This window comes from Pongo abelii, chromosome 6 (assembly GCF_028885655.2).
Source record: "Pongo abelii isolate AG06213 chromosome 6, NHGRI_mPonAbe1-v2.0_pri, whole genome shotgun sequence".
Classification (NCBI taxonomy): Eukaryota; Metazoa; Chordata; class Mammalia; order Primates; family Hominidae; genus Pongo; species Pongo abelii.
Window position 1 is genome coordinate 37,169,875 of NC_071991.2, and position 27,315 is coordinate 37,197,189.

Below are 27,315 nucleotides of genomic sequence, written 5' to 3' on the forward strand. Positions count from 1 at the left end.
CTCACTGCAACCTCCACCTCCTGGGTTCAAGCAATTCTCTCACCTGAGCCTCCTGGGTAACTGGGATTACAGATGTGTGCCACCACACCTGGCTATTTTTGTCTTTTTAGTAGAGACGGGGTTTCACCATATTGGCCAGGCTGGTCTCAAACTTCTGGCCTCAAGTGATCCACCCGCCTTGGCCTCCCAAATTGCTGAGATTACAGGCATGAGCCACCACGTCTGTCAAAAGCACACTTCTTAGGAAGGAATTTGTCTGACAGTGTTAGGAAAACAAAAGCTGTTTCTGATTGGTAAAATGTTACTGGAGTTTGGATTTTTCCCTCTGTGTTTGATGTGTGTCCTGATAAGAGGTCACAAATACAGAAGCTGGAAGCATTAAGCTCTATTTCTTTGTCTTCCAGAGGATGTAGGAAGAAGCTGGTCTGCTGACTGTGATACTCGTGACCAGCTTGCACAGGACATGGCTGAGGAGGCAGCCCGAAACATTTCTGATGACCAGGAAAGGTGAGTTAGCACTGTTCTCAGAGGATTTGGTAAGCTTGATTTTAAAGTATGCATTCAGAAATTTTCTTTCAAAAGTCATCACCTCTAGGATGTGGGCTCACTGTGGCACGGGTGGAGGGCCTGTACCAGGAGGCTGCATTTGGCCGGCAGGGTCAGTTCAGAGGTTGGAGTTGGTGTTGAGAATGGATGTTTTTCCTGAAGGCTTTTGAGAAGACTCCAAGCGGATACCTTCAGCCATGAGAAGTGCTGATTGCTCTTCCTGCAAATGCAGGATACCTTCCAAGTTCCAGGACTTTCTGCTCCCTGGTAGTAGACAAAGTTAAACTATCTGCTTGTCTGCTAGGTCCCTTGCATGGAGACCAGGAGAAACCTGGCGCAGGAAGAGATCATGGGTTCTTGGCCCAGGGGTCTTATTTCTTTTTTTTTGAGATGGAGTCTCGCTCTGTCACCCAGGCTGGAGTGCAGAGGCGCGATCTTGGCTCACTGCAAGCTCTGCCTCCTGGGTTCACGCCATTTCTCCTGCCTCAGCCTCCCGAGTAGCTGGGACTACAGGCGCCCGCCACCACGCCCGGCTAATTTTTTGTATTTTTAGTAGAGATGGGGTTTCACCGTGTTAGCCAGGATGGTCTCGATTTCCTGACCTTGTGATCCGCCCACCTTGGCCTCCCAAAGTGCTGGGATTACAGGCATAAGCCACTGCACCCGGCCTCCATGGGTCTTATTTCTAAACCCTCTGCCCCATGCTCTGTGCACGCCAGTGCCCATGTGTTGTCGAGGCTGGGCAGCCTGTGTGCTCTGCTGTTGACTGTCTCATGGCAGTGTGACATGGTGCAAACCTCCATGCCCCCTTTCCTGGGCATGAGGCCAGCAAGGCGACCTGCCTGTGGGATGTGGTAAGGACCCAGGTGGGTCCCTGCTGTCCCCTGGCCTGGCATGATGGGAGCCTGTGCCTGCAGATCTTGCCCAGTGGGGTACCCCGCCGCTGCAGGTCACTTTGCCTCCTCACCCCCAGATTTCTCATCCCGAAAATCTGAGTACCCCTGTTGTCACATCGGTAAACTCCAGAGGGTCGTTATAAAAATCAGTATCCTTGATGAATGCTTGCTGTCGGCGTTTCTGCCTTTGTTATCTTACTGTCTTTGTGCTATCACCATCATTTTATCAAAGAAACCCAAAGCAAACCAGGATGAGAAAATGAGGCTGCACGTGTTTACATGTTGACGGGGTTGGCCACATTCATGCTTGGAAATTTCTTTGCCTTATGTCACTCACTGCTGCCAAGCATTGTCTGATTTTGGCTACAATTTTTTCCCTTACTTTTTTTGGTTACCTCATGTTTCTTTTATTCCAAATGCCCATGCTCCTGCAGACTCCCAGAGCCTTGATGTTGGCCCAATTTGACCTTCACTCTTATCAGTCAGGGAATTGCAAGGAATTACCCCTTTGTCCTTAGAAAGGAAAGAAAAGCTGAGGAGCGGAAGTCGCTGACTTGATGTTTTTTCCCCTGTATATTTATACATCTTGTACTTGCAGACCAACTAGTTCATGCACACACTAGCCATTGTAATTGGTGTCGAGGCCCCATTTCTGAAGTCATAGCCTTTTGGGGTTTCCTGAGTCACCTAAAGCAAGACAGTGGCTGATCTTGTTCATAGAAACAGAAGAGGTTTCTTGACTCTCCTGTATCCCTCATTTCATGGAGTTAGGCCTGTAGTGTCTCTGTGTGTGTGTGTGGTATAGGACATGTGTGTGGGTGGTGTGGTGTGTGGTCTGTGTGTAGTGTGTGGTCTGAGTATGTGTGGTATGGTATGAGTGGGGTATGGTGTGTGTGTGATGCATGGTGTGTGCTGTGTGATGTGTGTGTAATGTGTTGGTGTGTGTGGTGTTTGTGTGTATGGTGTGTGTTTGTGTGGTGCGTGGTGTGTGGTGTGTGCGATGTGTGTGTGGTGTGTGTATATTGTGTGTGATGCTGTGTGGTGTGTGTGTGTGGTGTTTGTGTGGTGTGAGTGTGGTGTGGTGTGAGTGTGTGGTGTGTGTTTGTGTGGTAGGTATTTGTCCTAATGCTCTCCCTCCCCTTGCCCCCACCCCCCGACAGGCCCCCAAAAACACTCACTCTTAGGGGATTCTAAGAGATCTGTCATGTAATTCAAACAAATGGCTCAACTAGTTCCCTTGAGGCACATGATGCCTGAGAGACTGTGTTTGAGCCATCAGTATCATGCTGTTCCCCAACAGTCACAGTTAACTAAGAGGAAGCCAGGTACCTCTGTGAAAATGGTGCTGATTCTGTGCCAGGGCCTGGGGGCCTGCCTACTCACAACACCAGGAAAAAGAGCCTCCCTTGTATTTAAATTATCTCCCCCTTCCATTTTTTTATTTGAAAAGACCTCTGAAATCTCAAGGAAAATTAGCTTTGCAGCACTATCCTTGGCGCCTCTTTGAGTGGAGGACACACCTGTTGGGGATGTGCTTCTCACCTTCTGAGACAGAAAGTTACTTCTCAAGGGCCAACTGTGTCCCAGGAACCAGGGCTGGTGTTTTCTGTGTGTAGCACTTGGAAGTTATCCTGTTCTGGGGGTGTCTGGGAGGGTCTCGGAAGCTTGTGTGGGCCCAGAGTGGTGGGCAGTCTCACAGCTGTGGACTGTGGGGCTCACGTGGTGGACAGAGGTTAGGTTGGTCCTTTCCTTAATTTTATTTGCCTGCTAGATCATTGCAGAAATCCTCTAAGTCTGATCTGGTCTGGTCTGTGTGATTCCAAAGTTGTCCCCTTTTCTATTATTGTTATTTTTTATTTTCTCATTTCTCTGGCCTTTGGAAGACAAGCATAGTTGAGAGTAGACAAGGAAATCCTTGGAATTATTCAACAGTTTGAGGCCTTTGACCTAGTGACCATCTTCATCTTCAAAATAACAGCTTTGCACCTCCCTGCAAACTTTCCTCAACTATAAATAGCATCCTCGTCTGTCCTCTGGTGGCGGCTTCTTGGGCATCAAGAACCAGGCTTGTAAAAATGGGGTGAAACTATCCAGTTTTATCTTTGTAGAAACCTTGCTTAAGATAAAGTAGATATTCTCTAGACTTTATAGACATCTAAGACAGGTAAAAAAGAGAATTCTAAAGAGCTGAATGCATTTTTCAGGGGAAAGAACAAAGGCGAACACCTTTAGCAGCTGGTTACCAAACATTTAGCTAATACAGGGCGGCCCTTTCTGGAATGACAGTCCTGGCAGCAGCCCCGTGAAGTAGGTCTGTGTCGTTCCTCTTAAACAGAGATGGAGACTGACACAGAGAGGCAAAGTGACTGCCTGTGTCTAGAAGAAGTGGATGTAGAGCCTGCCCTTCTCCTTAGCACAGCAGCCTACATGGAGCTGGGAACTTGGCAACGGTTCCTATTGCCCTGTCGCTGGGAATGGGCATGGAGGAGAAACCCAAATCACACCATCCATTTCTGGCTGAATCAAGACCACAACCCAGGAAACCCGCACCTTAGTTTAGGACTATTTCACTCGCTGCACTTGATCTTTCTCAAGTCGATTGGTACCAGACACAGATACCTCAGGACCCAAGGAGCTACAGGCTGAAAGGGAATGACCAGGTACTAGATGATGACCCACAATGATCTCTGCTGACAAACATGAGAGCAGCAGACAGCTGTCAAGGCCTAGGGAGTCCAGAGGGAAAGTCGCCAGCTGTGCCAAGGGGCAGAGCTCTGGGGCTGACTTCAGCTGCAGCTTGAGCTCTGGAGGCACACTTGTAGAGAGCTTTGAAGGAAGGTGCCAAAGAATTGGCATCGGCTTTGGGTGTGCTGAGAACCGGTTTAAACGTTGGCTCTGCCTCTCACTGATGCTGTGAGCTTTGCTGAGTTAATTTGTTTTGCTGGGCCTCCATGATCCCATCTGCATTAGGCTGTTCTTGCATTGCTATAAAGAAATACCTGAGACTGAGAAAGGAGGTTTAATTGGCTCATGGTTCTGCAGGCTGTACAGGAAGCATAATGCTGGCATCTGCTACTGGGGAGGCCTCAGGAAGCTTACAATCATGGTGGAAGCTGAAGGGGGAGCAGGTGCATCACGTGGCGACAGCAGGAGCAAGAGGAGGGGAGAAGATACCACACACTTTTAAATGACCGGATCTTGGAGAACTCACAAAGACAGCACCAAGCCATGAGAGATCTGCCCCCGTGATCCAAACACCTCCCCCCAGGCCTCACCTCTAGCATTGGGGATTACAATTCAACATGAGATTTGCACAGGGACAAATACCAAAATGATATCAGCATCTTAAAAAGTAACTGCACAGAACCTCTCAAGTCTGTTGTGGAGATAAACAGGGAGGATGCCGTGCAGTGCCTACTCTGTGCCTGCGCTGGGGTCTCTCCCCAGGGTCATGGGTTCCATGCTGTTCTTTTCTGCAGCATGCCAGATCCCCACGGGCTGGAAGAACGTGCTCTTAGGGCTGTGAGTGAGCAGCAGGAATGGGGATGGTGAGGCAGGAAGAGAGGAGGAGGAAGAGGAGCCCTGGAGGCTGCCAGACCTTGCCCTGGAAGGTCAGCTCTGTGCATCTGGGCAGGAAGCCCTGGAGGCAGCAGGAAGAAAGATGGGTCTGTTCGGAGGCTGTTTTAGTAGTCAGATGGGAACTATATTTCAGTTAATCTTCCAAAACAGACCCTGAGTTTGGGAAATATGAAGTGAAAAGAACCATAGATGCCAGTCTTTTTGTTCATATGGCAGCCAATTGTGTACTTAATACATTTGTGGCAGAAATATGGATATGGATGGAAGAGTGGTCACAGGTTGGCTGTGATTAAACGATTGTACTTAATTTAATTTTCCTCTGGTTATTTTCTTTCCCTTAGGTGTCTCCGGGCTGCCTGCTGCCTTTCCTTTGGTGGTGAGCTGTCTGTGAGCACTGACAAGAGCTGGGGTCTTCATCTGTGCAGCTGTAGCCCTCCCAGAGGTGGATTGTGGGTCGGTAAGGCCTTGGGAAAGGAGGCATGGCCACCATGATAAGAATGTTGCTTTATTTCCCTGGTATAAACAGGACATCTTCCACATGGGAATTTCATTTTCTGCTTTTAAGAAACAGAAGGAAGGTCAGAGTGATCTCAAACCGGCTGTTTTGCAAGTGCCTCTAACTTAAATAGTCCACATGCCAGGATGGTATATTTTTAACTCCTTCACTGGGCCCCACCCCTGACTTTCTGCTTTAGGAGGTCTGGGATGAGGCTGAGGAGCTCTGGGAACCACACTTCGAGAACAACCAAGACTGTAAGTGGGGCCTCCCAGAGCCCAGTGAAGGGGATACTTAGGTTACAGGAGGTGTCTGCATGGTCACAGGTGTGGGGTTTTCCTCCTCGTCCTTAACACAGAGAGTATCTCTGTTTTTAATTTTTTAAATGAAAATTCTAAAGTGTTGCCGGAAACGTAATTGCCAGGATTCCTTAAAGTAGAAGGAATTTTTGAGTTTTCAACTTAGGCTACACATTTGGTAGACCTGAGAAACTGATTTTTAAAATTAAATCTAAAAAAAAATTTAAATTTCTAAAGAGACGGATTTAAATGGAGTGTGTGTGGTGGGGGGGGGCGCGCGGGGCAGGAGGTGGGTGTGCGCCTGGCATCAGTGTTTAAACAATGCAACGCCAACTCTTTTGCAATTCTTATGTTAAGGTCATGTGGAATTGTTACCTAAATGCCAGGGGTTTGCCTGACAGCCTGCTGCTGCTGCTTACGTACAGAGCGTAATCACCATGGAGACAGTGAGGATTGCCAGGGAAGAAAGCTTTATCAGGTGCTGCAGATGAGGAGAAGGGAGCTAAAGTCTCAAATATGTCTCCCCATCTGACTAAAACTTGGGGGTTTATATAGCAGGGAAGGCGAGAAAACAAAAATTAGAGAGGGATGAGGAAGCAGTCTGAGGAATGAGGGGCCTGGCTGGATGCAGCGATCTGGTGGGTCCCTTTCCTGGGTTGGTTTCCTGAGGGAGGAACTCAGATGAGATGGATGTTAAGTTTCAAGTTTTAAGACTAGTGGAGTCAGTTTCCATGTTTATTCAAAAAACCTACAAATATCAGTTCTGTGGGACAATTAGGCCAATTTCAGGATTAGTTTTACTCACTTAGTTTATTTCTCCTTTTGTAACATACTTTATTCAATTTTGTGATTTTATGTACTTTTTATGATTTTTTATTTATTTTTTTCTGCTCAGGGGTGTATCCACTTTTTTTTCCAGATAATTTGAGCACAGTGACTTTGATGACTAATTGGTTTCAGAGAAATATGAGTCACTTGACTATTCTAGTTTATTCCAAAACATTTTCTAAATATTTCTTCCTCTCAGATGTGTCCAGTTCAGGAAATTACTTCATACCTCTTGGTGCATCCAGCCTGCGTGGGTGGGTGCTCAACGGCACTCGATGGCATTTGTAGCACGTCACATATTAGGCTGGGAACATGGCCTTTGATTTTTCCTCAGCTTTTATTATCACAAGATATTAATACACTGGACTCTTGACAGTAAATAGTGACTTTGACTCACAATGTTAAGACTGGATTTGATATTGTCCTAGGCTAAACTTGAGAGTGTCCTGGGAGGCTAGGGGAAAGCTAACTGCCGGCACCACTGCTGGGGTGCAGGGATTGGAAGCCACGTCCCCTGTGAGGATGGCCCAGCCCTGGCCTGGAGCTCCTGGAGAACGTGCTGCTCTCGGCGGCCTGCAGGCCTTTGGGTTCCTTCTAGCCTGAGCAAATCTGGCCAGAATAAGAGACTGGGGTAAAGAGAGCCGAGGCAGAAACAGGTTTCCTTGCAGGGACTCAGGTCTAAGAGAAAAGCAGCAGGGTGCTCCAGTCCCCTCTTCACCCGCCACCCCTACTTCGTTCCCCTCCTACCTGGGGATGAGAGGGGTGGGGGCTTCAGGGAAAGCAGCTCTTGCACCCAAGGCAGTCGTCTGGCTTCTTGCTGAGAGTGGCTCTGTGCAGGGCCAGGTCTAGCAGAAATATTTTCTTTTAACTTTTATTATGGACATTTTCAAACATCCGCATGAGTAGAGAGAATGACATCACAAACACTCAAGGACCTGACATCGCTGGCGACAGTTGTCAGCTGTGCGCAGATCCTATTCCAGCTGCTCCCACAGACATGGGATGTGGCAGGACCCTCAGCCTCCCAACCGGGTAGACACTGGCTCCGCTCACTGCCCGGCCTTCAGCCCTCAGAGATGGGAGGAGTGAACGTCAGCCAGGTCCGCGCTACCATCAGGGCCAGATTGCCTGGGTGGGAACATCCTGCTTATAAACTTTGGAGTGTCTTTAATGGTCTTCCTGTTTGTCCAACAGCTCCCCAACCACTCCTTCAGACTGTGGTGTTGCCCTCTCTACTACACACCCCTGAGCAGGACCTTTGACCCTCATTATTTTATGACCAGACCACTGGGTGTTTCTGGAACAGGCATTCATTGTCAGCGTGGCTGGTGGTTGTGCGTTTCCTCATATTGCTTAGTGTGGGCTACACCTAAGACATTGTTTAAGCAAGGAAATAGAAAGAAAAGACACACAGCAGGACATGGCAGCCCAAGGACACGCATCTTCATGATCATCCTGTTGTTAGGCCCAGGTGGCTTTGACCTTATGTATAACTTAGGGCTTCTCCAGCTTTATTTTCTCACCTTCCCAGCATATTGCAGTCTTCAGAATGTTTGCTTTTTTTTTTTTTTCTCTAGAGGTCTATGCTAATCATGTGCTTCTTATGAGTGATGGGAAGTGTGGCTGTCCTTGGTGTGCTCTGAATGGAAAGGCAGAAGACCAGGAATCACAGAGCTCATCCTCATCAGCTTCCGGGCAGAAGGTATTCCTGGATCTGGGGAAATTAGGCTTTTCTTCCTGAATACAGTACATGTACAGTACAGCTAAAAAGCACCTCCATGTTTCATCAGGAATTTATCAGGGATTGTTTTCCTATCGTGTGTTTGTGCCAGTGAAGCAAGTGTGACTTATAAAGCCTTAATTCAGCTCCAGAGCATAGTTCCACAGATAAGAAGTGCAGGCAGGGCTAGCCCAGCCCAGAGGAGTAGGGGATAGCCCTCAGATGGGGAGTGAGGGGTAGCCCTCAGGTGGGGAGTGGGGGCTGCCCCTCAGGTGGGGAGTGGGGGCTGCCTCCCAGGTGGGAAGTAGGAGGGTAGCCCTCAGGTGGGGAGTGGGGGCTACCCCCGGGGTGGGGAGTGGGTGCTGTCCCCCAGGTGGGGAGTGGGGGCTGCCCCAAGATGGCTCCAGCACAGACAAGGCTTCCAGCAGCCAAAGCACTGAAACCCTGCTTAACTTGCGCAGTGTGGGGAGCTCTTTGAAGACCCCTATTAAGACTGGGCTACCTGGATGTTTGTGAATTCCCTTGCATCTGTTTATCAGAGTAGCTAACAGGGCTTGAGTCTGAAGGCCTGGGCAATGCCCTGGAGATGGAGGAGAAGCATGAGAGGAGTGACTCTCACATCTGGGGTGGGGGCCAAGAGAAGAGTGAAAACTTCTGAGTGAGACATGCTTTTCACCCAGAATGAGCATTGGTTCCAAAGGGACATGCACAGACAGCCCAGAGTTGTGCGTTTCTAGTTCAAATTTAAAGAAGCCAGTTCTCTTTGAAGCTCCCAGAACCTCTGCTGTCCTGGGCAAAGACTCTCCTGCAGTTCATTTTTCTGTATTCCTCATGCAGAGCAGCGTCGTTAAACCACCCCCTCCTTAGCACATCCATCTGAGTTTATATTGAAATGAATTTGATCTCAACCCACAGTGTTTGTGTTTGGGAGCTTTTCTCTGCTCTGCCATCACTTTTGTCAGCGAAAGTTCAAGGAGGCATTTTTAGGTTCCCAAGGAAGGATATTTAATAAGATGAGCGTCTGATGGTCCTGAGAACAGGAGACCGGGGAGAGGTGTTTTAGAGGGGAGGTGATATTACCTGTGTTTCTCACATTACACAATGTAAATAGCCACATACAGTGACTTCCTGAGGCTTTTAGTGCCCTCACCTCCAAACACAAGGGGGCAAACAAACCTCACGCCTCTTGAACACTTGGTGCAGATCTGCTATGCAGAATCACCTAGGGAGCTTAAAACTCAAAGAAACCAAACAAAACCACACACAAGCCCTGACTCTGAAGATTCTAACAGACGTGCTGTGGCGTGGCTCAGGGTGATGGTGCTTCAACCCCACCCCACCCAGGTGACTCCAAGGTTCAGCCACCTGGGACCTCAGCTTTGGGCATAGATCGATGCCTTTAGGATTTGACCATCATGTCCCAAAGGCCTTGGTCCTGGTGAAATGTGCAATCAGGGGGCTCTCTGGTTTTGGTTGACTGGGAGACCCATTTCCAAGCTGCATTCTGGCCGCTCTGCTCTCTACAGCCCCAGTGGGCTCAGGCGAAGGTCACACAGGGCCATACACCGGGCCTGGACGTGCTGGGCAGTTTGCTGACTGGGCATAGTTATAGGATAGTGTCTTGCAAAGCCCTGTGTCTCCCATGCTGCTCACTAGCACATGCCTTTTAGGGGTTGCAGGTACGTGCAGCTGTCTCAGCCCCTGGGTTTCACATCCTCAGGAAACTGCCAGGATCTACCCAGGTCCTGCTCTGGGAGGCCACAGTGGGGTCCCCTGTTCTTGCCACAGAAGAGGGGCGGGTGCCAGGCGTATGCACTCAGGCATCTTTCAGCTTCCACTCTGGCCTTCTTGACACCTTCCTGTGTTGTTCTCCTGAAAGATGAAGCACCTGATGTCCTGTAGTTACAAACCTGTAAAAGGCCCACAGCACAGGGAGCTCACATCCCAGAGAGGGGCGGGGCCATTGGTTAACCTATACTAACTTTTTAATTGGCTGAAACTACTTCTGGTAACAGTTCTATCAAGAGCCAGAGTGAGGCCCTGGGCCCTCAGTCTGAGGGATGGTGGCTGCTTTTTGTAATCATGTCCACAGTGGGGCGTTGTCTGGGGACAGGCGTCCTGCGTAGGAAACAAGGTAGCCAGCTTCCTGTAGGCCAAAAGTGTCCCCCTCCTCCTGTGCCGTGGGCACCTCCCTGCTTTCCCAGTGCCACCGGGATTGAGGTTTTGTCACAAGGAGAGCTGCACAGGTCCACGCAAGGTCAACAGAGGCCTCATGACCAAGATGGGCTCCCAGCACCCCTCACCTGCCCTCCAATGCCCCCACCCCACCTAAGCTCTCAGTGTGCGCAGGCCAAGCAAGCCCCATGGCGTTGTCTCTTGAGTTCTCGCTCGGGCTCCATCTCGCCTCCAGTTCAGCAGCCAGCCCGGCCACCCCATAACCTCAGAGGTGTTCACCCTCTGCCTTCACTCCACAATCAAGACCTGCCGTCCTCATAGCCCTCTGAGTGGATCTCCTGCTGCCACTCCTGCCTGCCAGGCTCTCTTCAGTACCGCAACCACACTGTTGCTTCTGCGCATTGGAGCGTGCCACTCTTGTGCTCAGAACCCTCCATCTCATTCAGAATGAAACTCCAGGTCCTGAGTCTGACCCCACTTGGCCTCCCGTAACTCTGCGGTCACCTCCTGTGCTCTCCCCCCACTTGTGGCTGCAGCCCCACGAGACTTCTGCTGCTCCTCCAATGAGGCAGGTGTGCCTCCACCCTCGGCACAGCTCTGCATTCCTCCTCTTCCAGCTCTGCTTAGACGTCGTCACACAGAGCGGCCTTCTCTGACCCTGTGTATAAAAAAGCACGGCCCTCCTCCCCCCACCCCGCCCCGACCCCGCACGAATCCCTCCTGCAGCTCTATTCTTCCGCAGCACGACCCCCAGCAGATGCTGTTATGGCTACAAGTTTGCTTTCTGGCTTCCTCCGGCAGAACACGAACCCTGGGAGGATGAAGCTGTCTGCTTTCCTCGCTGTTGCCTCTCTGGTGCCCAGCACAGTGCCGGGCGCACAGCAGGGGTCCACTGCTATTTTGTTAATGAAGTAATATTGCTTTCCCAAATGTACTGGGTTTTCATAAGCAGCTCTCTCACGTTATTTTATTATTTTTTCTTACAGAACATTTGGAAAACAACTAGTGAAGCAGCATTAAGTGTTGTTAATGAAAAAACACAGGCTGTTGTTAATGAAAAAACACAGGCGCCTCTGGATTGTGATAACAGTGCTGATAGGTATGTCAATGTACCATGGCGAAATATTGCTTTTCTGAACATGCAAATGACATGGGACTTACAAAGAATTGCTCAGATGTGAAAGTCGCTGCTTGTTCCTACATGGCCCGAGGGTGGGTTAGCAAATGCAGCTCTTAAATTGATGGAAAAAAGAATGGTGTTCTGAAGTTAATTTGCAGGAGTAGAACAGGTAGTATGACAAACCCCCAAATGCTGGGAGCCGTAGAAGGTGATGTCGTACAAGAATCATCATCATCTCTATTATGAACTCTGGGAAGGAATATGGTGAGCCTTCTGGGTACAAGCACTCAACATGATGGTAATTGGTTATTTCATGGTGCATAACATACAGACTTTAAAACAGCATTCGATGAACCTTGAAGACATTATGCTTTGTGAGATAAGCCAGTCACAAAAAGACACATCCTTTATAATTCTACTTATGCGAGGTCTCTAGAGTAGTCACATTCATAGACACTGAAAGGAGAGTGGGGTGGTTGCCAGGGGCTGTGGGGAGGAGGAACGGAGGGTTGCTTAATGGGTACAGAGCTTCAGTTTTGTAGGATGGGAAAGTCCTAAAAATGTACTGCACAACCATGTACATGTGCATACACTTAACACCACTGAACTGTGCCTTCAAATGGTTCAGATGGTAAATTTTATGTTATTGTTTTACCACAATTTAAAAAAACACAATAGCACCAGGCAATACAAAATTTAAAGTAGGCATAATTTTAAAAAATAGTTGGCCTTCTCTAATGTCACCCTGTACCTGAAATTGATGATTTTACTCCTTCTAATGGAAATTAAGCATATAAAGAACAAATGTAACTTTTCTTTCTTAAAGGAAAAACATGGGTAAATATAGATGTTTGTTTTCCTCGTTATTATTCAGTTCCACTGTTTTCACTGATGCGAGTTTTCCTTTCATGTTACTGTTCAAAGGCAGTGACTGGTAGTGGCCCATCAATGTTGCCAAGATCACATTTCTTTCTCATCTACCTCCAATCCACCTGATCTTTACTCTTGATCTGCTGCTACAATATTGCTCCTTTTATTTATTTGTAAAATCCTCAAACCTGACAAGACAGGGGGCAGGGCAGAGCATGAAGCTGGCACCATGCCCTGGGAGACCACGGGCCAAGTCCAACCTGTGACCATGGACACACATGATTCAGCCCCTAGGTGGAAATTTAGGAAAAGAAGAATCCGTGACAGCCACCTGTGAGGGCAGCCCACGATGCACACCTGACTGTGTTCCCCACCATTGCAGTCTCTGAGTCTTTGCTGACAGCAGTATTGGGGAGAATTGGACCCCCCAGATGGTTTGTGACCCAGACACTTGGATGCGTGGGCCCAGGGCTGTTGTTTTTCAGACTCCATTTTGCTAACAATAAGCCTACCTTTTATGGCCTGATTTGTCTGTCTGTCTGTCCCCCGGAAATCTGATCGCTGAGGCCCTGTGTAGCATCCATTTCAGGGTAGAGCATCTCTGTGTGAAATTCTTACTTCTTTTGGATTCTACTGGGTAGATTGCCACATCCCCTGGAGCCCCAGTTAAGAAAACTCATTCTTTGCAGCTTGAGCAGAACGATTTTCTCCAATGCTAGGGTCAACCAATGAAGAATTTTGCAGTTTATTTTTGAGAAATTATTTCAAGACTTAGCTAAGGTGTAAGTAACTGTTCAATTAGAGAGAAATATTCAAGTGGAATCAGCACTCCCTGGGTGCCGCCACAGGAATGTCATTCTTGTCTCTCTGCTGAGGCCTGGCAATGCAGGCAGGGCCTGTGAATACACACAGGACACAAGAGCAGGATGGGGTCTCCCTGTGTGGGAGCTCGTTGACTCCACCTCCCACCTCCTGCTTAGCTGCCGCGGTCTGTCTTGGGCACTCACCGGTTACAAATCCGAAGTGCTTGGGTGAGCAAACCTCTGGCCTGTGTGCTTGGTTAGAAGGAAAGGGTCTTCCTTCCTAGCAACAGAAGACCTTCTTAGCTGTGAGCAGACTGAAGCCTGGTGGGGGTACTCTTATGTCTGTCTCCAGAGGCCTGAGCGCAATCCCCCCACCCCCAAGCCAGTCCCTGTTCCGAGGCTCTTTACTTTTGTGATTGAATCACAATCAATAAAAGCCTGACACTGTGGAAAGACACAACCATGCATGGACCTTAATCTGGATAGACACGGGTGCCCTTTTCTTTTTTCCCAGGACTCAGCTAAGACATGCAGGTTTGTTGTTGTTGTTGTTTTCCTAAAGAAAATCACTACATTAAGAACTAAAGGGATATAAAAGGAAAAATAGGAAGGAAGTGACTAGGATGATGAATGGACTAAAAATATGTCACATTGGGAACAGCTGAAGTGACTTCAGATGTCCCTCTGGGAAGACAGAAGATCCAGGTTGACACGCCATTGGAAGTACCTGGAAGTGGGCTTCATCTGACAGAGTGGACAGCATGTGAGCCCCTGCACCACAAGCCCCAGAGCCGAAGTGTCATGAGTAGTGCAAGGTTAGAGATAACTGGGTCCACTCATGTTTGTGTCTTTCCACAGTGTCAGGTTTTATTGATTGTGATTCAATCACAAAAGCCATGAGCTACATGGAGCACCTAAGGAGGCAATTCTCTGTAGTATTTCCCATTACTTTGCAGCCAGAGCTGCGGGCACACAGGCTGATGCCACTCCATAAGTCAGTCAGTATTGCAAACCATACATAATAGTATACTTAACCTATAAATGTTGTAAGCTAAACATTCCATGGCAAACAAAGTAACATTTAACATCAAGAAGAAAAAGTGATAGGAGAAAGGGTTAATGAACCAGTCCAGGGGGAGCCAAGAAGACAAAAGGAGACCCAGTCTGGACCGAAGTGTTCATCAGTCTTACAAGAAAATCTTGAAGGTAGCAGAGCTTCTGGCGGCAGATGCCAAGCTCTCATCACGAGTGACTGCAATAAAGTGGCAGTTAAGATGGCCATTTGGAGCTGTTCAGGCCTAATCTTGTATGGTCACAGGGCCCTCTGGTGAGAACCGGCAGTGGAAGGGTGTGCTCGTGTCCTTATCTGGTTGGATGCAGCCTTTATTTTTTTATTTGTTTATTAAACAAAACATCTTCTCCTTGTTGGCAGAGTGCTCTATGAAAAGAAATGGAGGCTTTTTCTAAGATGGAGTTAGTTATGTCATGGGTACACCATACATGAAGGCTGATCATGGTGAAGAGAGGGTTGGGGACAAACGGGGCGGCCCAGGCAGTGGCATGGTGGTCACTGTGAGCGTCCAATGGCCAGGACGTTGCGTTGGATTTGCGGTGAAGTGCAGTCCACATTGGTGACCTAAAGAAAGAAACCGAGGCAAAATTAATAAACAGGGAGTTTATTTGGGCCAAGGTCGAGCACTGCAGAATGGGAAACACTGGGAAGTGCTTTGGAAAACAAATGAGAGGCTCGTTTTAAAGAAAAAATGACGACTCAGGAAGGGGGCAATTATAGAAGTTGTTCCTCAGGAATTCTCGTTGGTTTACAGAAATAACATTGGTCAGTGATTGGCTATACATTGTTGAACTGTAAGGTGAATGGCATTTTTTGGCTACTTGGCGTCGGTCAGTTTATAGCCCACATAGCAAGTGACTTCAAGAGGTCATTATTTAGCTCAAGTGGAGTGAGACACGACTACTGTCATATTTTAATGCATCTCTGGGCCTGATCATTTAAAGGGACTCGCATTCCTCAGATAAAATGTTTCTTTTTCTTTCTCATCATCTAATAGTTTACTCTGCACCAGGGCAGGTCTGTTCTCTGAGCTCCATGCTGACAGACACGGACAGTGAGCCTCAGCTGAGGCACTAGAATGATGACTCTTGTGTAGGTGGGGACTGAGCTCCAGAGCCTCTGACCCAGGGCCTGTGTCCCGCAACGTGCCTACACCACCTCTTCTGCAGATCAGAGCAAGCCCAGAGCCAGGCAGCTGCAGGCATCGGAAATACTCGTCGTGGATTTTTCTCATGCAGGATTATAATGCTGTCCTGGCCTTGCCACAGCCTGAGACAGAGACACTCACCTCATTGGAGCCATGTCGAGGGGAGGGAGGCTGAGAGTAACGCTGGTCTTGCCAGAGGTGGGGCCTGGAGCCGCCGCCGAGCTGAGAGTAACGCTGGTCTTGCCAGAGGTGGGGCCTGGAGCCGCCGCCGAGCTGAGAGTAACGCTGGTCTTGCCAGAGGTGGGGCCTGGAGCCGCCGCCGAGAAAGGAACCCGCTGTGCCTCACCCCCTCCTGCAGGGCTCGCTGGGGCTCATCAGCAGGGTGAGGTGGTGATAACAGCTGAAAACAGGGTCCTATGACAGGGGACACGAAGATGACCGGCTAACTGACCCTCGTCCCTGCTGGCCAGAGGCATGGTCCTTGAGTCCCATTCCCAAGCCCTGCCTCCCCGCCAGGTTTGACTGCACTCGGAATAAGCAAGTAGTTACCACCAGGCCTTCCGCGGTGCCCCCCTCAGTCACTGCACCACAGTATGTTCCAGCCAAGTCCATGCCCCACGGGGCAGACAGAGCATGTTTTGTACGTGACTCGCCCCTTTGGGTGAACTGTCTGAAGCAGTGGGCGTGGATTTTAGTCAATGGTTTAATAAGCTCTACTCTACCTAAGACTTCTCCCTCAAGTGCCTGCAGCAGCCCCGCTGGTTTGGCTTCTAACCACATCATATCCCCATGGTCAGCCTGGGTCTGACTCCCAGGAATGGGCCTGTGATCACAGCAAGGGAATTTCCAGCAAAGCCTGGTGAAGGGCATGATTCGTAATCAAATATGCCAGGTACGTGACTGAAACATGACCGGATTTCCTTTTCTTTCTGCACTTTCCTTCCCATACAGAATTCCCTACAAACCTTTCATTATAATCACAAGGGCCTGGAGCAGTGGTGGCCCCAGGTTCCATCACAGGCGGCTGTGTGCTACTGGGACCGCAGACAGCACATTCTCTGGTCTTCTCCAGGTTGGTATCTAACCCCTGCAATTGAATTTCATCAGAAAGCTGCTGGTGAGCATCTGATGCATACGGGGGAGACTCACCCGTATGTAGGCGGCCTCAGAGTTTGTCAGTGAACCATATTTTGCCTTTCTAAGTCATTTGGACACTGCTCAGGCAGTTTGAAGGCATCACTAAAGTTTGTCACCACATTAAGGGAAAATAGACTTTACATTTTTGCTGTCTGTAAGAGTGCCATCTCTCAGCTGACAACCTTATAGAGTTATAGATGACCTTATGCAATTGCTAATTTTCTATTGGCTTAGCTGATGGGGTAACATGAACTTCTAATACTAAGCAACCCTGAAATTCCTGATCAAACATGATCAAACATGCCTCAAGACGCTGTCTTGGCTAGTATGCTGGAAAGTGTGAATCCTACCACTCACGACATAGCGCCAATGCACGGGGCCAATTTGTGGTCACCCACCCAAATAGCAGAGACCTCAGCAGCAGTGGGGCTCTTTGTTAAATTGGCTTTTTGAGCATGGGGGACATCATGCTACTGATGCCAGACGAGGCCATTCAATAAACCCTGAACTGTTCTTAAACTTTTAAGCTCCAGGGCACCACTTCTGCAGCAGCTCCCTGCAGCCTGAAGATGGAGGCTTCCTGCTGTGTCCTGAGACTGCTGTGCTGTGCGGAGGATGTGGCCACGGGGCTGCTTCCTGGGACTGTCACCATGGAGACCCCCACCAAGGCGGCCAGACCCACTCAGACCAGCTCCCAGCGAGTGCCCCTGTGGCCGATTTCACATTTTCCCACTTCTCCCAAAAGGTAAGGTGAAGGAGGTGTGGAGGTCAGTACCACTTCTCCATCCCCAGTCTGGAACCATCCATGCCCAATCAGGTGATTTTAGTATCTTCGTTGTTTGCTTTAATTATAGTTGCAGTTGAGTCCAGTGACTTTCAAGTTACGATGCTGTAGACGTAATTGGCCACTATTTGCCATCAGGGACCCATGTCACTTGGTTGCCTTTATGTTTCCCATCAATCACATACTGAGACTGAAACTTTGTCTGACTGTGTATATTTTGTTGTTGTTGTTTGTTTGTTTGTTTGACAAAGTCTCACTTTGTCACCCAAGCTGGAGTGCAGTGGCTTGATCTCGGCTCACTGCAACCTCTGCCTCCTGGGTTCAAGCGATTCTCCTGCCTCAGCCTCCTGAGTAGGTGAGACTATAGGCGTGCGCCATCACACCAGGCTAATTTTTGTATTTTTAGTAGAGATAGGGTTTTGCCATGTTGGCCAGACTGGTCTTGGTCTCTTGACCTCGTGATCCACCTGCCTCGGCCTCCCAGAGTGCTGGGATTACAGGCCTGAGCCACTGCGCCCGGCCGACTGTGTGTATTTTATTTTATTTTATTTTTTTGAGAGTCTTGCTCTGTCACCCAGGCTGGAGTGCAGTGGCGCGATCTTGGGTCACTGCAAGCTCTGCCTCCCGGGTTTATGCCATTCTCTTGCCTCAGCCTCCCGAGTAGCAAGGACTACAGGCGCCCACCACCATGCCCAGCTAATTTTTTGGATTTTTAGTAGAGATGGGGTTTCACCATGTTAGCCAGGATGGTCTCGATCTCCTGACCCCGTGATCCGTCCACCTGTGTGCATTTTTAACGGGACATGCACAGCACACTGGGAGAGGAAAAAAAAAAACAACATGGGAGCATGAGAATTGGCCATTAAGATACTTAAGCCATTTCTACCTCCACGATCTTCCTTTTCCTGCTTTCTTTAATCTTTCGTTTATGCCACGTATTGGTACCAACACCATGTGCTTTACTCAAGACCAGCTTTTAACACATAAATGATGATCATGAAAGTCCTGTGTGATTGGAAGCTGAGACTTGAGTATCCTAGACTATTCCCAACTCCCCAACCAATTTGCAGCACAAGGAGCTAGGGAGAAATGTAGAAAGGGTGGCACCCACCCTCACGGAGAGCTTTTCGCAAAAACACAGGAAGTAGTGACTTGTGGGAGATACCATCTTTCATGTCCATTAAATAAGTGATGAGAGAAACTCTACCTTTTACTATTACTAATGTAGCTACAGCAGTGACTCCCAAATTTTTGCTGACCTCAGATTCACCTGGGAGCTTGCTGGCACCACCCCAGTTTCTGACCCAGTGGGTCTGGGGTGGGTCAAGAATTTGCATGTCTCACAAGTGCCCAGGTGATGCTGATGCTGCTGGCCCTGGGACCCCACTCTGAGAACCAGTGGAAGTGAAGCCTTTCATCAGGTTTCTCAGACTTGGCTTCTAGCTGGCTGGACCCAGGCCAGGCTGCTTGGCTTCTGCCCTCCCACCCCACCTGGTGATGTGGTCCACTATCATGAAATCTGAAGCCTGTCCCTCTCTCCCACAGCTCCCACAGCCTTCCGCCTGGCACTCCTCGCACCCCCAGCTTCATGGCATCACAGTCTGGTTCTGAGATCGTCTATCCCCCTACTCAGCATCCTCCTGTGGCCACCCTAGCTCGAAATTCTGATAACTCCATGAACCCTGTTCTTGATTGCTCCCTGGAAATGGAAGCTCGGGCACCTCCAAATCTGGGATTCCGTGTTCATATGGCTTCTGGAGAGGCTCTGTGTCTGATGATGGATTTCGGGGACAGTTCTGGGGTTGAAATGAGGCTACACAACATGTCTGAGGCAATGGCGGTGACTGCCTACCACCAGTACTCAAAAGGTAAGGTGCACGATGTCCTTATCAGGAGCCTGGGAAGGAGATCCTGAGCTAGGGGACCCAAGAGGCAGTGTTGGGAAAAGAAAAGAAACTGCATTCCGTTTCTCTGGACTCAGCCAACCTTCCTGGCTCCAAGAATAGTAGCTCAGTGGTGCACTGTGGACGTAGGTGGGTTTGTGCACTGTTTTGCTGTTTTGCACTGTGACCAACTCTACATACTTCATTGCATTTAATCTTTCCACCTGCTTTGTGAGGTAGATGTGGTGAGGCTGGGGATTTGCCCTGAGGTCCCAAAGCTAATGTACTGGCACTTCATCCTACACAGAAGCAGAATTCTAAAAATAATAACTATTGAAAAATTACTTAAATTGTCCTTCAAGTTCATGCACACACATATACACACACACAATGTTCTGTATGAATTCATTTGCACTAAAATTTTCAACATTTTGTAGTCTCAACAAAAGTAAGAAAAAATTCTTTACATTCCAGTGTTGGACCCATTCTACTCAGACAACTACTAAACCCCTAGAGATGATGATTGGGGGTGGAGGGTGAGTGGAGAGTTCTGATACTTTTCCACTTACGGACAGGATTTAATTTTTTCTTTCGTTCTTTCTTCCTTTTTTTTGAGACAAAGTCTTGTTCTGTTGCCCAGGCTGGAGTGCAGTGGCGCAATCTCGGCTCACTGCAACCTCCACCTCCCAGGTTCAAGGGATCCTCCCGCCTCAGCTTCCCAAGTAGCTGGGATTACAGGTGTGCACCACCATGCCCAGCCTATTTTTTGTGTTTTTAGTAGACATGGGGTTTCACTGTGTTGGCCTAGCTGGTCTCAAACTCCTGACCTCAAGTGATCTGCCTGCCTGGGCCTCCCAAAGTGCTGGGATTACAGGTGTGAGCCACTGCACCTTCCCACCGCCCCCCGCCCCGGCCTTTTGTTTTTAAAGTTACTTTTTGAACATGTACATTCTCATGGTGTAAACTCCCACATTCTAGAAAGATACATAGTAAAAAGTCCTTTTCTATTGACCCGCAGTCAACTACTGCCTTCTACTTATTATATCTTTTATGTGTATAAACAAGTATAAGTGTTGTTTCCCCTCCTTTTCACAAATGGAAGTATACCACGCACAGTATCCCACTCCTTGCCCACTTAAATGCATATCCATATCTAGATGGGCTTCCCTGTCTACACAGAAAGAGCTTCCCTGGCTTTTGGTGTGGTTGCTGAGTAGTCCATTAATTTAATGGACCAAATCTACTCAGCTCTTTATTTTTATTGGTGAACATTGAAATTGTTTCTGATCTTTCAGTATTGCAAACAACATTGCAGTGAATAATTACATGTGTGTGTCATTTAATGGAAAGCCAAGATTGTTGCCTCAAATGCTATGTGCATCTGTAATTGATAGTTAATGCTAAATTGCTTTTAATTAAGACTCTTGTCCTATTTACATTCCTGTGAACAATGTAGAGATCAGTATGATAGGTAAAAACAGTATCTCTCTGAAGTTTTAAAATTTGCGTTTTATTAGGTTCATCCTTGTCAACTGCCAGTATATGACCATATTCAACCAAGCAGAGCACTTTCACATTTCCATCTAATATGGGGTTTCAATGAGCTCTTTTGTTATTAAGAAAATTTGTCAGCTGGGTGTGGTGGCTCACGCCTGTAACCCTAGCACTTTGGGAGGCCGAGGCGGGCGGATCATGAGGTCAAGAGTTCGAGACCAGCCTGACCAACATAGTGAAACCCCATCTCTACTAAAAATACAAAAATTAGCTGGGCATGGTGGCGCGCCCTACTTAGGAGGCTGGGGCAGGAGAATCACTTGAACCCGGGAGGTGGAGGTTGCAGTGAGCTGAGATCGCACCACTGCATTCCAGCCTGGGCGACAGGACAAGACTCTGTCTCAAAAAAAAAAAGAAAATTTGTCTTTTTAGTACTTTTTTTTTCAATTTGTCATTTGTGTTTTGGTTTTACTTATAGTTTTTTTTTTCTTTTCATGTAGGAATTTTTAACTTTTATTAAGTATACTTTATCAACCTTTTTTTATGGTTTCTGAGTTTTATGTGATAGTTAGAAATTCTTTCCTTACTCTAAGTTTATGGAACAATTCTCTCATGGTTTCTCCTAGAGTTTCTATTATTCTGTTTTCTCATTTAAATATTGAATGCATTTGAATATATATCCTGGCATAAAGCCTGCATTATAGATTCCATTTGACTGTTTCCTGAATGGCCACCCATTTGGCTCAGCATCATTTGCTGGAAGATTCCATTGCCACACTGATGGGGCGTGCTCCCTCTACCTATGCTGGCTTCCTCTCTGCCCTCAGGCGGTTTGCTGGCATCCCTTGTCACTCATCTTCTCTAGCATGGCCACCCATTTGGCTCAGCATCATATGCTGGAATTCGGTTGCCACACTGATGGGGTGTGCTGCCTCTACCAATGCTGGTTTCCTCTCTGCCCTCAGGTGATTTGCTGGCTTCCCTTGTCACTCATCTTCTCTAGCGTTATTCTTGCCATTTTTGCTTGTTCCTTTTTCCACATGAACTTTAGACTCACACTGACTAGTATAAAAATATCTTATTGATATTTTTATTTAAATCATGTGTTGATGAAAAGAATAAAACCAAGTAAAATTTTTGAATGGATTTATTCTGAGCCAAATATGAGTGACCATGGCCTGAGGCACAGCTCCAAGAGGTCCTAAGAACTTGTGCCCAAGGTGGTCATGCTACAGCTTGGTTTTATACATTTTAGGGAGATGTAAGACATCAATCAATACATCTAAAAGGTACATTGGTTCTGCATGGAAAGGTGGGACAACTCGAAGTTGGGGGTGGGGGGAGGCTTCCACGTCATAGGTAGATACAAAGATTTTCTGATTGGCAAGTGGTTGAAAGAGTTAAGTTATTACCTAAAGACCTGGAATCAATAGAAAGGAGTGTCTGGGTGAAAATAAGTGGTGGTGAAGACCAAAGTTTTTATCATGCAGACAAAGCCTCCAGGTAGCAGCCTTCAGAGAGAATAGATTGTAAATGTTTCTTATCAGCCTTTAAAACGTGCCAGACTCAGTTAATTCTGTCCTAGATCAGGAAAAGATCTGGAAAGGGAAGGGAATTCTCTACAGAACATAAATTTTTCCCTGAACTCCTGGCCTCAAGTGATCCTACAGCCTCAGCCTCCCAAAGTGTTGGGATTATAGGCATTAACCACTGCGCCTGGCCTGAACATTTCTTTATATGGAATTTACATGTTGCTTGTATGATATTTTATCTTTTGCACTATTGTATTATAAAAGGGATATTTTTTCCCATTTTGTCCCCAAACTGGTTGTCATTGGTGTATAGAAAAGCTGCTGCTATTTGCTGTTGACTTTGCGTCTCCTCTCTTCGTAGGACAATTTCAAAGTGTCAAATATATTTTGGGGTAAAATACTTTGATTTCTTTCAGGGCCTGCTATCTGTCATGTTGGTATCTTATTGCTACAAAAAGTCTGTTTTGTCATTCTTAAGGCCTCTGTTTAAATGTTAATGCTGGTCAGTTGTGCCTGAATTCCAAAGGGAGGAGGGTATCATGGGGCATGTCTGACCCTCCCTTCCCATTATGACCTGACCTCATTTTTCAGGTTAACTTTGGAATGCCCTTGGCCAAAAGGAGGGGTCCATTCAGTAGGTTGGAGGGCTTATAATTTTATTTTTCATTTACAAATGTTTAATATATAAATTAATTTATATAGAGTCTTTATATTTAAGAGTTTCCCCTGCATGAACTGCCCTGTTCCTGTCCATTTTTCCATGCATCTTTCTTTAAAAGTATTTTAAACATTTCTGTTTTTTCTTTTCTTTTATGTTTTAATAGAGACAGGAGTCTCATTATATTGACCAGGCTGGACTCGAACTCCTGGCCTCAAGTGTTCCTACAGCCTCAGCCTCCCAAAGTGTTGGGATTATAGGCATGAACCACTGCGCCTGGCCTGAACATTTCTTTATGTAGAATTTACCTGTTTCTTGTATGATATTTTATTTTTTGCACTATTGTATTATAAAAGGGATATTTTTTCCCATTTTTTTTCCATTTTGTCCCCAGACTGGTTGTCATTGGTATATAGAAAAGCTGCTGCTATTTGCTGTTGATTTTAGGTCCTCTTCTCTTTCACTGAATTCTCATGTTGTTTATAGTTATCTTGAAGTGTATTCTTTAGTGTTTTTCAGCTATGTAAACATATTCATTATGAATGGTGATTATCAACCTCTCATTTCCAATTTGACTCCTCCAGTTTCTTTCTCTTGTTTAATTACAATGGCTGATACTGCTAGAACCGTGTTAAATGAGATAGATGATGATGGGCATGTCAGTCTCAAGATCCTTCCAGTGTTTTTGAACTGCTTTTGCAGAATTATAAGTAATAAGAGTGATCTAGCATGACTGACTCCATCTTGCTTCTAACTTCACAGACTAAATATTTTTCTTGCTTACTGTAATGCAGAGACCAAGATAACTATGAGAAGGATTAGGTTTATCATTAAACTTGGAGGCAAAGGAAACTGGCACCCTCCTTCTCTGAAGATTAAAGCCACATTCATAAGGCAAGGTTAAAATTATGATAGGGGTTTGGACTTTGCTAATGAGTAGGCATTAAACCATAACCTGCCATTGCTTAGTTTGTGTTTCTATAGGTTGTCTATTGCCCCAGAGTCATGTAACTGAGGTTTGCAAAATGTGTAACTTTCCCAACTACTCCTATAAATAACATCACTATTGTGAAACCTAAAGATCTGATTTTGAGATTTTTTTAGATTTAACATTTCAGTAGACCAAGAGACACCATCTAGTTCTAAGACTACCCCCTCACATCCCTGCCAAGGAACTAACTCAGCTGCACAAAGACAGTTTGAGATGCTCCTGTGATTTCATCCCAGTTGTTCAGCCAATCATTTGTTCCAGTTTCCCAGAACCCTGCTGGGAAAGTACTTTTTAAAAAGTACTTTTACAAAACCCCAGACTCCAAATTCTGGGGGAGACAGGTTTGAGAACTTTCTCCCTGTTCTCCTTGCTCAGTAGGCCTGTGATTATTACATTCTTTGCTGCAACACCTGCTGGTCTCATTAGTCTTTTTTCAGGGCAGTGGGAAAAAAGAACCCATCAGGCTGTGACATTGTTCCATTAAACTTGATACTAGATTTTTGACAGATATAATTTATCATGTAAAGGAAGTTTTCATCTTTTCCTCTCTTAATGAAGACTTAAAAAAAAATAAGAGTTGTTGATTTTGTTAAATTCTCTCCAGCATCTGTGAAGCTGATTTTATAACTTTTTTCTTTGCTTCTTTAGAACTCCAAATCTCATGTGTTACATTAGCCAATATCTTATTGACTCATTCTTGAATTCCTAGGGGTGAAAAACACTTGATTTTGGTGAATTACTTTTTGATTATGCTATTGCATTCAGTTTTCTAACACATTATTCATGGTTCTTCCTCATAAATGGCGTTGGCTTCTAGTCATTGATTTTATTTATTTATTTATTTTTATTATTTTTTTTTTTTGCCAGAGTAGGCACAGATTTATTGAAGACAATTCACAGAGTGGGAGCAGGCTTGAGCAAGTGGCTGCTCAAGAGCCCCCTCAATTAGCGTTTTTTTTTTTTTAATTTATTTCCATAGGTTATTGGGGAACGGGTGGTGTTTGGTTACATGAGTAAGTTCTTCAGTGGTGATCTCTGATATTTTGGTGCAACCATCACCTGAGCCATATACACTGCACCCTATTACTAGTCTTTTATCTCTCACCCACCTCCCACCCTTTCCCCCTGATCCCCCAAAGTCCATTGTGTCATTCTTATGCCTTAGCATCCTCATAGCTTAGCTCTCACTTATGAGTGAGAATATACGATGTTTGGTTTTCCATTCCTAAGTTACTTCACTTTGAATAATAATCTCCAATCTCATCCAGGTCACTGTGAATGCCATTAATTCATTCTTCTTATAGCTGAGTAGTATCACAGTTTCTTTATCCACTCATTGATTGATGGGTATTTGGGTTGGTTCCATGTTTTTACAATTGCAAATTGTGCTGCTATAAACATGCATGTACAAGTATCTTTTTCGTATAATGACTTATTTTCCAGTGGGTCAATATCCAGTAGTGAGATTGCTGGTTCAAATGGTAGTTCTACTTTTAGTTCTTTAAGGAATCTCCACACTGTTTTCCATAGTGGTTTACATTTCCACCAGCAGTATAGAAGTGTTCCCTGTTCACTGCATCCACACCAACATCTACTATTTTTTGATTTTTTCATTATAGCCATTGTTGCAGGAGTAAAGTGGTATCGCATTGCGGTTTTGATTTGCATTTCCCTGATCATTAGTGATGTTGAGCATTTTTCATATGTTTGCTGGCCATTTGTATATCTTTTTTTTTTTTTTTTGAGAATTGTCTATTCATGTCCTTAGCCCACTTTTTGATGGGATTGTTGATTTGTTTGAATTCATTGTAGATACTGGATATTAGTCGTTTGTCAGATGCATAGATTGTGAAGATTTTTTCCCACTCTGTGGGTTGTCTGTTTACTCTGCTGAATGTTTCTTTTGCCATGCAAAATCTCTTTAGTTTAATTAACTCCCAACTATTTATCTTTGTTGTTATTGCATTTGCTTTTGGGTTCTTGGTCATGAAATCCTTATGTAAGCCAATGTTTAGAAGGGTTTTTCCAATGTTATCTTCTAGAATTTTTACAGTTTCAGGTCTTAGATTTAAGTCCTTAATCCATCTTGAGTTGATTTTTGTATAAGGTGAGAGATGAGGATCCAGTTTCAGTTTCCTACATGTGGTTAGCAAATTATCCCAGCACCATTTGTTGAAAAGAGTGTCCTTTCCCCACTTTATGTTTTTGTTTGCTTTGTTGCAGATCAGTTGGCTGTAAGTGTTTGGGTTTATTTCTGGGATCTCTATTCTGTTCCATTCGTCTATGTGCTTATTTTTATACCAGTCCCATGCTGTTTTGGTGACTATGGCTTCATAATATAGTTTGAAGTCAGGTAATGTGGTGCCTCCAGATTTTTTCTTTTTGCTTAGTCTTGCTTTGGATGTGCAGCCTCTTTTTTGGTTCCATATGAATTTTAGAATTGTTTTTTCTAATTCTGTGAAGATGGTGGTGGTATTTTGATGGGGATTCCATTGAATTTGTAGATTGCTTTTGGCAGTATGGTCATTTTCACAGTAGAATCAATAATTCTACTCATCCATGAGCATGGGATGTGTTTCCATTTGTCTGTGATATCCATGTTTTTTTTCAGCACTCTTTTGTAGTTTTCCTTGTAAAGGTCTTTCACCTCCTTGGTTAGGTATTCCTAAGTGGTTTTTTTTTTGTTTGTTTTTTTGCAGCTGTTTTAAAAGGGGTTGAGTTCTTGATTTGATTCTTAGCTTGGTCTCTGTTGATGTATAGAAGACCTACTGATTTGTGTACATTAGTTTTGTATCCAGAAACTTAGCTGAATTCTTTTATCAATTCTAGGAGCTTTTTGGATGAGTCTTTAGGGTTTTCTAGATATATGATCATATCATCAGAAAACAGTGACAGTTTGAATTCCTCTTTACTGATTTGGATGCCCTTTATTCCTTTCTCTTGATTGCTCTGGCTAGGACTTCCAGTACTATGTTGAAGAGGAGTGGTGAGAGTGGGCATCCTTGTCTTGTTCGAGTTCTCAGAGGGAATGCTTTCAACTTTTTCCCATTCAGTATTATGTTGGCTGTGGGTCTGTCATAGCTGGCTTTTATTATATTGAGGTATGTCCCTTGTATGCCAATTTTGCTCAGTTTTAATCATAAAGGGATGCTGGATTTTGTTGAATGCTTTTTCTGCATCTATTGAGATGATCATGTGATTTTTGTTTTTAATTCTGTTTATGTGGTGTATCATATTTATTGACTTGAGTATGTTAAACCATACCTGCATCCCTCATATGAAACC

The 27,315-nt window shown here is 45.9% G+C and overlaps 1 protein-coding gene across 1 annotated transcript in view; it reads left to right on the top strand.

Annotated features, from left to right (window-relative positions):
* The first annotated feature begins 418 nt into the window (after window positions 1-418).
* PKD1L1 (polycystin 1 like 1, transient receptor potential channel interacting) overlaps window positions 419-27,315 on the top strand; it is a 184,156-nt gene continuing 157,259 nt past the window's right edge. Inside the window, exons 1-7 of the mRNA XM_063725988.1 lie at window positions 419-507; window positions 5,363-5,478; window positions 8,222-8,346; window positions 11,526-11,638; window positions 16,503-16,623; window positions 17,216-17,433; window positions 19,018-19,340. Of these exons, the coding sequence (XP_063582058.1) occupies window positions 464-507; window positions 5,363-5,478; window positions 8,222-8,346; window positions 11,526-11,638; window positions 16,503-16,623; window positions 17,216-17,433; window positions 19,018-19,340 (1,060 nt within the window). The 5' untranslated portion in view covers window positions 419-463. The remainder of the gene's footprint in view (window positions 508-5,362; window positions 5,479-8,221; window positions 8,347-11,525; window positions 11,639-16,502; window positions 16,624-17,215; window positions 17,434-19,017; window positions 19,341-27,315) is intronic.